General features: G+C 34.9%; 1 protein-coding gene across 1 annotated transcript in view; it reads right to left on the bottom strand.

The window, feature by feature from the left end:
* The window catches only part of bmper (BMP binding endothelial regulator), a 39,668-nt gene that overhangs the window by 9,672 nt on the left and 15,838 nt on the right, over positions 1–14,158 (bottom strand). Inside the window, exons 3-6 of the mRNA XM_023329689.1 lie at positions 6,054–6,153; positions 1,462–1,544; positions 1,112–1,202; positions 580–662 (exon numbers count right to left, since the gene is read on the bottom strand). Of these exons, the coding sequence (XP_023185457.1) occupies positions 580–662; positions 1,112–1,202; positions 1,462–1,544; positions 6,054–6,153 (357 nt within the window). The remainder of the gene's footprint in view (positions 1–579; positions 663–1,111; positions 1,203–1,461; positions 1,545–6,053; positions 6,154–14,158) is intronic.

Genomic DNA, 14,158 nt, shown 5'->3' with positions numbered 1-14,158 from the left:
GCCTCTGCGCCAACCCAGCACCCCAATTAGCATTACTTTTTAACTGGAGATAGGAGCCATACACAATCATCTGAAGAGCCAGAAATGGCTCCCCGGCCACACTCTGTGCACCTCTGGCCTATTTTATTGCTCAACCTCTGCTTAAAACAAAAGATAAATACAGCAAAAACTATATTTTTCCATAGCAAGTTTTCATAGATACAGCTTGACACAGCATTTTAAATGTCAGACAGATAAAATCATTCAGCATCATAAGGAACTCGGTTAACTTTGTAAATAAACAAGGGAAAGTATGATAACAAGTTTGCTTGAGCATTTGTTTAAAAATCCTGGAGGGTGTCCTTATTGGGCGTCAACACATTAATACGTTCATGTGTTTATGGACCTGCCTGAAGGGTTTGTTTGTCTAAGGGGAGATGCTGGAGGGAAGCAGGAACATGGGAGGAATTAAAACGGGGAAAGCAGAGACGGATGTTGTTCCAACCAGAAATTTGTGACTCCTGAGAGACTCCAAAGCTAACTCATTTGCAGGACAGAGATTCTGTTGGAAAGGTGAATTTATGCTGAATGTGTACTCACAGTGCACATGCACTTGATGCAAGGTTTGCCTTCAGGACTGAACTCTTCCTTCTCTTTATAAAGGAGACCCTCAAAGATGCAACCTGTAGCAAAAGATGTTAACCATATTTTATTTAGATGTCCTTTAAATTCAGCTTATTAAAATGCATTTTGTTAAGCTCATTAATGATATTTGTTTTGAAAATAATTCACTGCATTAAAACAGATGAAAAACACAGAAACACCAATTGAAAACATAAACAAATTTTGACTCTAGTGTTTTACAGTGAAAATAATACCAATGTCTGAATAGAAATCAGAAAATATTACAATAAATAATACTTAAAGTCTAAAAATGTGTAAATTGGGTAATAAAACAAAAAAAAAACAAATGCCAAATTATTTTGAGTACAAAGCAATTAAAATGATTAAAAACGCTGATGTTGATATGTTTTTAAATAAACTTCTTGAGTTCCCGCTAAATGAATATGAGTAGAATAAATAAATAATTATGAAAAGTTTTATCTATTTATACATCAAAACCAATACTCACTCGGGCAGGTCGGGCAGCACTTTTTTGGGTGGATTTTTGGGTTCTTGCAGTGAATGACACACTGAACTTCCGACTCTGTGATGACTCCTTCCTGAACAAGAAGCCAAATTATTCCTTCAGCTTCACATCTAAAATATATCATTACGCCTTCTTTATTTTCCAATCTTTAACTGCTATGACACAGTTTGTATCTTCTCTCTTATTTCCATCCTCATCATTGATTATTGCATGACAATTATGTTATTTTTATCCAGGCATGAGTTTATCCGTCCTTTGGACTTTTTCCAGTCTTCCCACTTCATAATCCCCACTTCTATCTGCTACCAGTCACATATATCTCAGAGACTCACCTGACAGCGTCTTGTTATGCAGGGTTTGGTAGAGGTCATCCAGGACACGGAGCTGTTATAAGACCGTCCATCTAACAAGCAGCCTTAAGCAGACACAGAGAGTTAATGGTTAGATTTATTCTTTTAAATTCTCTTTACATTCTTAACATTTAGAAATTAACCAGCTGTGGCATGTACGGCATATTGAGAAGACGCAATTGTAACTATGCAGATATCTTTTAGATGTTTTGGTTGGAAAACACTTCTTTTCTGTTCTGGAAATGTCTTCTATTAGACAAAACAGCAGCATTGTTTGTTTCAGGTTGTACCATGAACACCTGAATGCTTAAACTGGTCTGAGAGAGAAAGCAGCTATGCAACAATATCCCTAGAATAACACACATAAAGTAACTGCTGCAGCTGAGAATGAAAGTGTGATTTAGTGCATGAACTCATCTCAGGACAAAAACATAACATCCCAGATGAAACATTCATCATCCCAGATGTAAATCTCAAATATTACGCCTAGTTTTCTGCAAATGCTGAAAAATCTTTCTTCCATAGATCATTTACAACTGCAGGTTCACCAAGAAGAAAATCTGCAAAGACAAAATTGTGATTCATGAACTTCGTGATTAACATCAAAGGCAGCAATGAAACTGGAAGATGCTTCTAAACTGTAAGTAGTGTGATCAGATAACCTATTATTTCTCAAGATATTTTTATTTTTACTTCTTTTATGACAGGAACTACATATGATATGCAACTGTAGGCTTACTGGCTTTAAAGAGAAAACCAGCATCAGTGCATGTAGTCTCACTAGATGTGTTGCAAAAACACAAATTGATGTTTGATTCTTATAATTGCTCCTAACTATATCATTTTCTAATCCAACTTTCTTTTCTAATTTAACTATTTAAAATCCCTTCATAAAAAAATCTAATACTTTCTCCTCATGTTAAAGTTAATAAAAGTATTTCTCAAAGTAAAACAATACCAAAGCTGCATACAATATGTTGTAAAATAAGTTTATCTGTTTATCACCACTTTTTATGTCTCATAAAAAGCGGTCCCAACCTTATGAAATCTGGATTTTAACAATTCTGAAATATTAGCTACAGGGCTGCTTCAACTTTTTCCTGTAATAAACTCACATATCTTGGTAATAAATTTTTATTTTGGGGGGACCTAATAAAAGTATTTTGTGATGAGAATATACAGGCCTTGGAAAAAGTATTCATACAACCCAACTTTTCCCACATTTTGTCATGTTGCAGCCACACATTCATTGAATGTGCGTTTTATTGGGATTTTAGCTTTTTTCTTTCCTTCTACTTTTTTTTTATAAATACAAATCTGAAACCTTTAGCATTATTGTATTCAGTCCCATCTAACCTCACAAATTTAGAACAGATAATTATATAAAAGACCACATATTAGTAAAACAATCTGTGTGTGTGATTTGTTTATTGGAGAACATTTGTAAATAATAATAATAAAAACCAGCATCCTGAAAACCAAGGAATACACCACATGGATCAGGAATGTGGTTGTGGAGAAGTTTAACTCAGAGTTAGTTTACCAAACAACCTGCTTTATCCAGGTTCTATATCAACTCTAATACTGGAAACAGAAAAATGTACATATGAAACTCTAGTCCTCTGCCATTCCTCCACAAATCCAGCCTCAGAGCAAAGCATTTAGATGCAACAGCTACTCTTTACATAACGACCGTTCCACTGTCACCCACTTTCCTTTCAGCGCTGAATGAGAAGCCTATTCATTTCATCCCTTTTACAGTAAGCGGTCTCAGATCAATGTTTAACTTTTCATACACTGAAACCTAATCAGAGCCATTGATCTACTTTCTGCTTTGTAAAATAAATCCGGTGATGCAATATCACTGCTGCAGGAAGACTTGCAGTAATTTAGAAAAAAGGTTGAGTTCAGGTAACAAAATCCCACTGTTAAAGAACAACACAGTGGCTTGAAAAAACTTTCCTGCATTATGAACTTTGCCCACATGTTGTCCTTATACAACCTCACACTTATGTATTTTCTTGTGATTTTAGATGAACGGTCAGTCTAATGTCTCTACCAGCTTTGTAGAGACTGAAATGTTTTTCTATTCTTTGCAGAACAACTTCAGCTCAGTCAGATGGACAGAGAGCCTTGCTACAGATTCCCAACTGGATTTAGGTTTCTGGCCTCAATTCCTTTGTGTTGGTCTGTCAGATTAAATGCTGACAATGTACACTTATGGGTTCAAGGGGTGTGACTACATTTGCAAGGCACAGTCACCATCTCTTCCTAACTGCTTTTTATATTTTATCAGTGTAAAACAGCACCTGTTAGAAATGTTTGGGGTACTTAGGACTTTGGAGCAGAGTATATAATACATCAAGGTTGAGTTCAGGTAACAAATCTGAATCTCACATGTTAAAACCAGCCGTCTGAAGATAGAAAAATAGCAAGATATCAAAAATAAGCTAAAGTACTGTGCACCCAATTTGAGAGAAAATGTGTCTTTTCTGCACTTCTTTGAGAGTTTAAGTGATAATCTAGAGCACTTTATGTTACAACAGGTAGTGCTATACTAAAACAGTTTGACTTGTAGTGTACAAAAGGCAGAATCACAACCATCAGGCATTAATCAGTATATTGTGATCCCTTTCTCAGGTGTTTTCTCAGTATCAAGAGACCAACTTTTAATCAAGTTACTGTAATTAAAAGTAACTATTTTGACTCAAACTATTTCTAATTTATTTGTGAAAATTCACTATAACATTTCCAATAAATCTTATTCTCTTTAATAAAGTAAAAATAAATAAATAAGTAAAAACTTCTGCAACTTTTGGCTTCCAAAAGCAATACCTTGTTGATGGCTTAAACAGTAAATGTACTTAAATAGCTAACAATAACATTCTGTACCTTCATTCAGAGGATCTGTTTAACTAACAGTTGTAGTAATTGCTTTATTCATTATTCCTCCACTGCGGCACGTATAAACTTGTTTTCAAAAGCAATTTCAGACCACAGTCTTGTAATAAAGTGACGCATCCTGACTGGGATTCTCATCAGTTGTGAGAAGGATTTTATTAAGAAGTGAAAACACAGCAACACGACCCACTGGTGTGTTTCCAGTAGCAAAGACAAAACAGAGTTCATCAGAAAGGAAGCTGGCCGCAGTGACGACGCAGCAATTTTCTCCACTTCTATTAATGAAGTGCTGAGTCGTAAAACAAAGCTGCAAACAAAAAGGTTGCGGCCCCTCAGAGAGCTAGAGGTAAGTGTGAGTGTTTTTATATTTCCATGGAGCCACATGGCTTCTTCATCAAACACATTTTCAAGCAATAAGGTCATTTTGGAGGCTTGTTTATTATTTAAATGTTAAGTTTGGTTGCAAGTTAGTTCTTTAAAAACATATTTCTTCTGAAGAAATCAGAATAAATATTTGGTTATTTTGTTGGCATTGTTTTTAAGCATCACAAACATGGCTCTTAGTTTACTGTAGGTAACTTTATTAATTTTTGCTTTGTCTGAATTGAATTTCCATCCATTTGACTCTGATTTATTTCAGTGGTAAACAAAAGTTACCTTAGACTTAAATGTGAAAATACATAAAAGAAAAACGTTCTGGAAAAAAAAACACCAAACAGTATTTTTATCATCTTGTTGCACTGCAGACTTTGTTTCAATTCTTACATAAAAATTGAGGAAATACATGTGTAAAAATTGTGGAACAGCCTCCCATCTCAAGTGAGATATCCCCAGAACTGTATACTATTAAAAAAATCTTCTCTTTACACAGGATTTTGGCTGAGTATGATATGCCCTTTTTATTTGATTATTTGGGCATTGTCCTTACATATTGATAGATTTTATTAGCTCATCATGTTGTGTTGAATTTCTTTACATTTGCTGCCCTTGAAGTTGTTGTATTTTAAGGGGCTCTTAAGAGAAATTTAAGTGAGGTATACATTTCCACACACATGCTATGTATATTTAGCATCCAATACTAACATTTACAGATTCAACTATTTATTAACTTTGTGTTAAGCTATTATGCTGTAAATTATAAGAAAGTTCAGAAGAAGATTTAAACACACAGGTGATCGTCCGCAGAGTTGCTTGAACGATTCTGATCCTTAAGACAAAGATCAGAATGATGCTGCCCATGTGGATGAATAAACAAATAAATCATCTTGGATGATTTCAGACTCATAAAAGTAACTATATTTCTGTTGCTTGTAAACCTGACAGTGAACCCATTCAGCAGCCAAACTGTCTCCACATGCTATGGCTGTGTGTATGTGGCTTCACATGAGGTGAAAAGACATCCAGATTTACTCCCACAGGTTGCATTGAGGCCTGGCTGTTTGCATGCACTGCAGTAAAGTGGTCTCTGAAGGTTTGGTAAATCTGTATGAGCTTTATGTTTCTGCGTTATAGCAGTTCTCCCCATTAAAAGTCCTGCAGCTGCAGATACCACAGCAGGACAATAAAAGCTCCCAAGTTCATTATTATCATCATCACTGTTTATTTTACAAATCAGGGTCAGAAGACATAGTAATACATGCTCGTCTTACTCTGGATCTGTTCATCTGTCTTACCTTTGCACCGCTCACAGCAGGCGCCAGTCTGTTTCACCACCAGAGCACAGTCATCAGAGACCAGCGGACATTTCTCCTGTTTACAGTCTGCTTTCCCATCCTGCAGGAGAGAGACAGGAAGAGAGCACTGCTCAACTGTCAAAACTCTGACTTTAGTCTAACTATTATATCACATTCTCATTTTATCTCTTCCATTATTTCCATCATGTTTTATCACTATTGACTAAAAAGTCAATAGTGTTTTTTTTTCTTTTACATCTAAATGTTTAAAAACAGCTATCATGACCAAGATACCACCTAATAAAGATGCTTTAAAATTGTCTGGTAAAAAAAAAACATTCAGGCCTCATGACGTGCATTGTTCAAGGTAATCATCCAAATGTAATTATTTAATATTCAGTTTTTATTACTCTGACATGACCAACCTTGGGGTTTTTATTTGAAGCACGAGCACTACACAAGCCTTCAATTATTTATTTATTTTTCTTCATATTTAACAAAAAGCCCTTAAGAATCTATATCTGTGACCTGATGACACGTTTTCTAAATTTATAGCCTGATGCAAATGGTACAAATCCTTTTTGTCAAATCTTCTCTTACTGTCCAGATTAAGAAAAAACTTCTCTATATATTATGAAAATGCTTTAGAAGGAATGCTGCTATTGTATAAACAGGAGCTAAGAAAAAATAGTGATATGATTAAAGAAAGTGACACAGTGCTAAAGAATGTTCTAGAAATGACAACCTGTTTAAAAATGATTGTTAAATAATAAAATTTTTGCTTTTTAGTCATCTTTATCCCAAATTTTAAAATAAACCTTCACAGCTGTGGGAGTAAGGAGTGAAAGGACTGAAATGTTTCTCTGATTAAATTTATTTAAAAGGAAAAACAGCCAATAGCTCAAAATATAGTAGATAATGAATTGCAAGCTTATAAAAAAGGCGCATTGAGTTTATTTGGGGCATATTTTACAGGAGAAATATAAGTAAAATTTTGACATAAGGCCTCTTCACCACTTTTGATTTCAGCCGGGCTTGAAGCTACATGCAAATAATCTGTCGCTATTCTGAGTATTACATAGGTCAAGGGTCACATTAATCAAGTCTAGCATTTAAATATGTGTGTATGTGTTACAGTTGATATCGTTCATTATTATAGACTATCATTTTGATAGTCTATAATACTACTAAAACCTTTTTGTTTTAGTAGGGCCTGTCTGCGTTTTATTTTTCTGTTTTAAGAGTCTGATTAGCTGTTGCAATCAGCCTGACTGGGAGCTTCTGGCCAGGGATCCCAGAATCTTATGTTTCTGTGTTATAGTGTCCTATAACACAGAAACATAGAAACACATCTTTCTATAATATGTGTTATAGGATGCTGTGTTATAGCACAGAAACATAAGAATCTTCACTCAGACCGCCGCTGAATGTGTTTCTCATTTCCAACCAGATGGAAGAAAGTTGTCACCCTGGTTCCTGCTGGAACACCCAAAATGACACTTTTTTCCTCTCATGAACTAGTTAATGAATTATAGAGATGTTCCTTACTTAGATTTATGTGTTCTTGGGTTGTTTTGTTATGTTTTGTCACAGTCAAAGAGTCGTGCTGAGACACTGTGAATAGGCTAAGCATTGGCTTCAGTCAATTCCTTTTGTGGTCAATTATTGGTTCGTAAAATAGCCCCGTTTTAATGCTGTAAATGTACCAAAATAAAGTTAATCTTAAAGTCAGGGATGGAGAAACTTTAAACCTGGTAAGATTCCTCAGCAAGATATATGAATGATTGTTTTAAGTCAATAATTCCTTACCACTGATTAAAAAGTACTAGTTCCACTGGCAAACTATTTAACCTATAACAAGACATTTTCCCAAGTTTTAAGTGAAATAATCTGTCAGTGGGAGTAGTATATTTTAGTCAAGGGATTATTGACTTAAATTAAGCTTCTAAAAATGTACCTGTAGATTAATTTCGACTTATTTCAAGTATACTGGGATATTTGCACTAGAAACTGGATCAAAATACTCAAGAATTTGTGTTTTTGTGACATTTAGCTGTGCCTGAGCAGACAGATCAGCACCACCAAATGTGCAGGTATGAATGAAGAAGATCAAATTAAACAGAATTACTGTACCTACTCTATGTTTTTTCCAAATTCGCAGCTTGGTTTGAATTTTGCAGTCTGAGAAATAAAATATGGCTCAGCCTCGACGCTTCAGCTGTGAATTTTCACACCAGCACAACAAACCTCCTGTCGCCTCCAGACACACTACGCTCTGTGTCCGTCAGCGCTGCTACAAGCACGGTGGGACCGGTCAGAACCGGCGTCGCTTAATTCTCTCAAGTTTCACACCTAGTCTTTACTGCCGTTTTCTTGCCCACTCTGAGTGTGTTTTACTTTACAAACTATGAGGGTTTGTAAAGCAGAGGCTGGCAGGTCCTGCGGCCCTGCGGCAGGAGGCTCCAACAAAGACGGATCAAACGAGTGCGAAAATAAACCCGGCCAGTTTTATATAGCTGCAGCTCTCCGAATAAACCCCAACCACACCGAGGTCAGATGATGTCATGACACAAGAGGAGGGAGGAGAGGAGCCGAGATGGAAAGAAGCAAATAATGAAGTGTAACAGGTTAGAGGGACGATGACAACTAGAGGAAAATGACAAACTCAGGATGGGATTTTGGTTTGTCGAAGGTTACTCTGCAAATCTTAATTTTTTAAATACCTGGTCATCAAACTCAAAATCTCATTTTATTTCAGACAACAGGGATAAATTATGGCAAAATACAAGTCAGTTATATGTTAATGAGTTACAATATTCATGAAAGCGCAGAAGATTTTAATGACTTGATTAATGTCAGTTCTTATCCTGAAGCAAAGGGATTGAAGAATTTAAACTGGCAAAGATACTTTTAATTTACAGGATGCTAATATTAATCATAGCATAGTAGCATAAAATATTACCAATAAAAGTTATCAGAACATTTAGTAAATATAAATAGCAATGTACAAATGACATTCTTCTGGCTTTAGCTACAGGAAACAAGCCAGAAGAAAATCTCACAAGGACAGCTGAGATTTACATCCAGTTATATCTAATGTCCTCTTTTTAGGACAATGATAAAGTATTAATGCATTTATTTATCTGGGTAATCAGTTTCACTATAATTAATGCCATAGGTGAAAGTACTCATCAGGGTCTCACTTTGAGAACACAACCACAACATAGTGAAATGAAGAAAACAATTAAAATATCATAATAAATACCTAAATTTAAAAAATTGTGCTTAGTTGTTGATAGTCTTTTAATAAGAGAAGGCAAAACCTAGAAGACAGTCAAACAGGATTCTAATTTAGTATCAATTACTGCTAATTTAAATATTTTCTTACAAAAGAACAAGACTTATGTTACTTTATATCTTTTTCTGCACTCTTAGACATTTTTAATAGACACCTTTTTCCATGTAACTGACAGAATGTGTTAGATTTTAATGCACCTTAGGAAAAAGTGTTACCAATACAACATGATATTTAGATGTTGTACATCTTAGACATGGTGTAATGTTCTTCAAGCCAAGAGATTTTCTTTTTTCTTCTAAATTTCTGTTCACTTCAGTATTTTGGAATAAATGCACTGTTGGAAAGAAAGATTGGCCGTGGATGTAAACCCACTAAATGGTGGAAATGTGACAAGTCAAAGTGCAAAACAACTAGAACACTATATTATCAATTGAGGATGAGGTGGTTCCTCAGACCACTGCTGTTTTATAAGTGTAGCCCCAGGCTCAGCCTGTAATTTTAAAGAGAAGCCGTGGATAAATTAGGAAAGCTACACAGTGGGTATTCAAGGAACTGCAAGGCAAAAGATTTCTATATATATTTAAACCGTAATCATCTATCATGGAAGACAGCCGTAGTTGAGTTTGTGAAACTTTCCCATAGACTGTTAAAGCTGACTGTAAACATGCGGTGAACTTGCTGCTATAAGTAAAGCAACAGGAAGCTTCTGAGTCTTGGTCCTGAGTATTCCTGTCACAATAAGCAATAAATCAATTAATTGCATGATGAATTAAAACAAGCTCAATAATTCCCATTTGCACGATTTATCGTTTTTCTCTTTTCTCTCTCTCTTTCTACCAAAAACTGGATGACAAAAGTCTTCATTCTGGTGCTTTGGTCTCAACTGGCCCAGTTTCTGAAGAACTTTTTTTTTTACAGACACTTCATAATTCATTTTATTTATTGTTTGTGCTTTTTGCTTATTTATTTTGGATATTTACATCCAAATGTAAATACAATGTCTTCCAGTTCCAGTGTTAAATGTTCATTAGAATTTAACGTTTATTGGTCTCTGAGAATGTGTTCTTGTATTATTATGCTTTGACATATATTACTTGAAAATGGTCTTAAGACAACATTATCGTTCACTGCAAAATTTTCTGGGAGAATTTTTTGTCCAGCAATATTTGTCATCATGACAGAACCAGTCCTGAGATCTGTTCTTATATAGCTACTTTTTTTTTTATTGACTTATCTGTTTTCTAAATATCCTTTATTATACCCGGCAAACAATGACACACTAAAACCCAAGGAAAACTGGGTAGCCAATTAGCTAATCAGTTAATTTGCTTGTTTTTATAACTTAATTCGCAGAAACATGCAACCTCCACACAAATGGTGGTGAATGCTCAAATATAAGGACAGTAAAACAGCACGACCAACCCTACATTTTGATATTGTAAATAAATGTATCTAAATTTGAAGTTGACCAAACACCAACCTTGTGTTCAACTGTAATTTAAATGTTTTAGTTTCTTTCATTTATGCAGAATCAGTTGAAAGCTCCTCAGACTAGAGGCAGTGTTGAATAAGAAGCAAAACCACATTTCATTGCTATTTTTGTTAAAATATCAGTCCAGGTTACTTTTCTATCTAGTGCACAGTCATGCGCTGCTTATTTATTTTGGGTAAAATAAAATCATTTCAGTTTGTGGATGTGACAAAGTGGAAAGAACATGATCAGTTTTGCAATGTACAGTAGCTTTAGGCATAATAAATGTTTGTGTTGCATTTAAAACAATTTTTAAATAGTAAAAACTTGTGAATGTGCCTTTAAATTCTGAAAATCAGCATCTGGAAGGTCATGTCCTTCTTCGTCTCTGCACTATTATCCATTAGCAGAGTATTGGTGGTACATGTGACCCACTCTGCTGCTACCCTTGTTGCGCCGGGGTCAGTGGTCACAACGGGTCACCTCGCCTTATAAACACTTGAAATACCACCACGGCACCAAGGCTGCTTGACTGTCTGTGGCAGAGACTGAGACCCCACCCCCACAACACACACAAACTTTAAGAGGGATAAGGCGCTGGTATGCTTATAAGTGGGTTTGTGTCAAAGGGAAAGTGATGCCAGTGGGATGGTCTGTGGCTCTACAAATGCAGACGTGGTTTTGTTCGACTGCCTGAATTTACAACTTTTACTTTTCTTCACAGTGATCTACTTGACAAACTGTAACCCAAACTCACAGCTGAACTTTAGTTAATTGGTTAAAACAATCAATCACAAACTATTTCAGCTGCTAAGACGCCTGATTTAACCAAGAACAAGAAACTGCACAAGTAATCAGATTGTTTAAACTCAATCAGTGAAATTGAATAATTTACTAATGTGTTTATTGAATGTAAAAGGTCAACGTCTATAACCTAGCTGATCAAAAGCCTTTTGCTGTTAGCTGCTCAGCTCCAACACCACATATTCAGACTGGTTCGAGGAAAAGTCTCTAACTGGGAAAGATGAAAATATTAAACTCAGGGTGGATATTATAAAATTATTTTAAAAAAGAAAGAAGGGACCAATAAAGGTTAGATTATGAAGGGCAGCTAGGTGTTTTTTTAAGACACTGCATTTCTGCAAAACATTGACTCTAAACTTTTGATGGAATGGGTCAAATTTACACAAAAACTTTAATTGACAAGATTTTATTACGTGATTCTAGCTATGGTTTACATGATGTAGCTAATCCTGTAATCTGTCTTAATGTTGTTTACTATTGAAAAACAAAATGTTTCATAATGCCATTTGGGACAAAAGTTCTTATAAAAACACTAAAACATAAAATGCTGTACATCTGAGTTACTGAACAATATATTATCAACATAATTTCTTGAACGTTAAAATTAGGGTAGCTCTGCCACTCGGAGGCGACAGTGTTCACTGCTTCACTTCATTGTGTTTCTTAATTTTTTTTCCATCCTTATTTTCCCTTTTCCTGTTTCACCCACATCCATAAAACTGTCCATCCATTTTATCCTGGTTTCCTTTTATATCAGTTCCTGGTTATAGTTTTCTACCTAAAACGGCCTTAAACTAAATGAAATATCCTCTATTATTAATTCATCAAAACAAGCATTTTTTTATACAGACTACTGTTTAATTCAAGACACACTTTTCCTACTTAAATGTACTTCAAAGAAAGCTGCTGTGCAGAAGAAAGAAAGATCTAAAGCTTTCATCTTGCAAGCATCCTTTTCCTTTTTATGTTTTCAGGTCTGGTAAAGGGATGGAGAGATAAGACGGTGTCACCTCATCACCATCAGCCCTTAAATTAAAACCCCATTTACGTCCATGGACTGTAACACCTCCCAGCCTCTCAAACCTTAATGGCCTTTTCTAAATGTGACCTTTCACCTCGCGTCCAAAACATAAAAGGCAAAAGCAGCACTCCAAGGAGACAAATGTTGTCGTGTTTCTTACTTTGTTTTTCAACAAGTAAGATAATTAATTTATCTTGAAATGAATATAAGTAGTATGGGTTGGATTAAAAAAAAAGGTCATAATACATGATAAAAGATCTCTCAGTTTTTAAAAAAGCACATTTAAGAAGAAAGTTAAGAACAGATGTGAAACAAACTCTGTGATATCAGTCCTGAAATAGTTACAAAGCCATTTCTAAGATTCACTTCTAAACTTACTCCAAGACCACATCAATAGCTCATTCAGCTAAATTGTATTTACATGTTATTATTTTCACTGGCAGAGAGAAGAGAGATCTTCTATTAACTTTTTAAAAGTAGTAACATAAGGATAAAAAAAGACACGTCTGTTGTTCAGCATAAATCAACAATGAAATAGTTTAAGTAGTTCTAACTTTAGATCGCCACACCATTATCACTTCAAAATCAAAAGGAAAGTACGAAGAAGCCAAATTTCACTTCAAATCAAACTGCATTTGCTGTTCTGCTAAAGTTAGAAAACTTGATTGTTCAGACATGTAATTCTCACTCAATTTTTCACTGGAATATGTCAGAAAAATCTCGTTAACTGTGACATTGTCTACATGTCAAGTCAGGTTTATTTGTTTAGCACATTTCAGCAACAAGGCATTTCAAAGTGGTTTACATCATTAAAACATCACACAGTCATCAATTACGAAAAACGCAATAAACATTACTTTTTGTCACATGCTGTCATCAAAATCATCAAGTAAATACACATAAAACATGTTGATCAGTGTTCCAGTTACTGCTAATCAAGACCAACTCTAAACAGGTGGTTCCAATTAAAATTAAATCACACATTTTTCTTACACACAATTTGAAAAGTGAAATACTTTGTGTCTTTCGCAAGCCATTGGTGCATTGCACAAAAGCTTAAAAAAGATAATTTTCCATTTTGGAATTTGTGCAGAATTTTTATTATAATATTTAACTTTAATTACAACAAAACAAAATATAAAAAGGGTAGCACATCACAAACATCTTATTTCTGCCAATGGATGCCCTCAGTATTTGAAAGTAGCAAAGTTCATTATATGCTTTGACAAATATTTGCTAACATTTTTTGGGCATCTTGTATTTGTTTGGATATGTACACTCCAAAACCAAAAGGCATAGTAGTGCATAGTAGTAGTACTTCTAGGAACATGATGAATTTCTGTTGATTGACTTTTAAAATCATTTTAAAAGTTGATCCACAGGGAGTCAACCTTGCTTCCACACTAAAGCCATAAGGTCGTGTAAATAACTGAATTCCAACAGTTTCTCCATCAAATATTTCAATAAAGCAAATAAAACGCACTTATTATGAGCAGAAGACAAGAGGTTAG

The sequence above is a fragment of the Xiphophorus maculatus genome, chromosome 3 (assembly GCF_002775205.1).
Source record: "Xiphophorus maculatus strain JP 163 A chromosome 3, X_maculatus-5.0-male, whole genome shotgun sequence".
Classification (NCBI taxonomy): domain Eukaryota; kingdom Metazoa; phylum Chordata; class Actinopteri; order Cyprinodontiformes; family Poeciliidae; genus Xiphophorus; species Xiphophorus maculatus.
The sequence above is the reverse complement of the archived record's forward strand: the minus strand, read 5'-3'. Positions and strand labels throughout refer to the sequence as shown.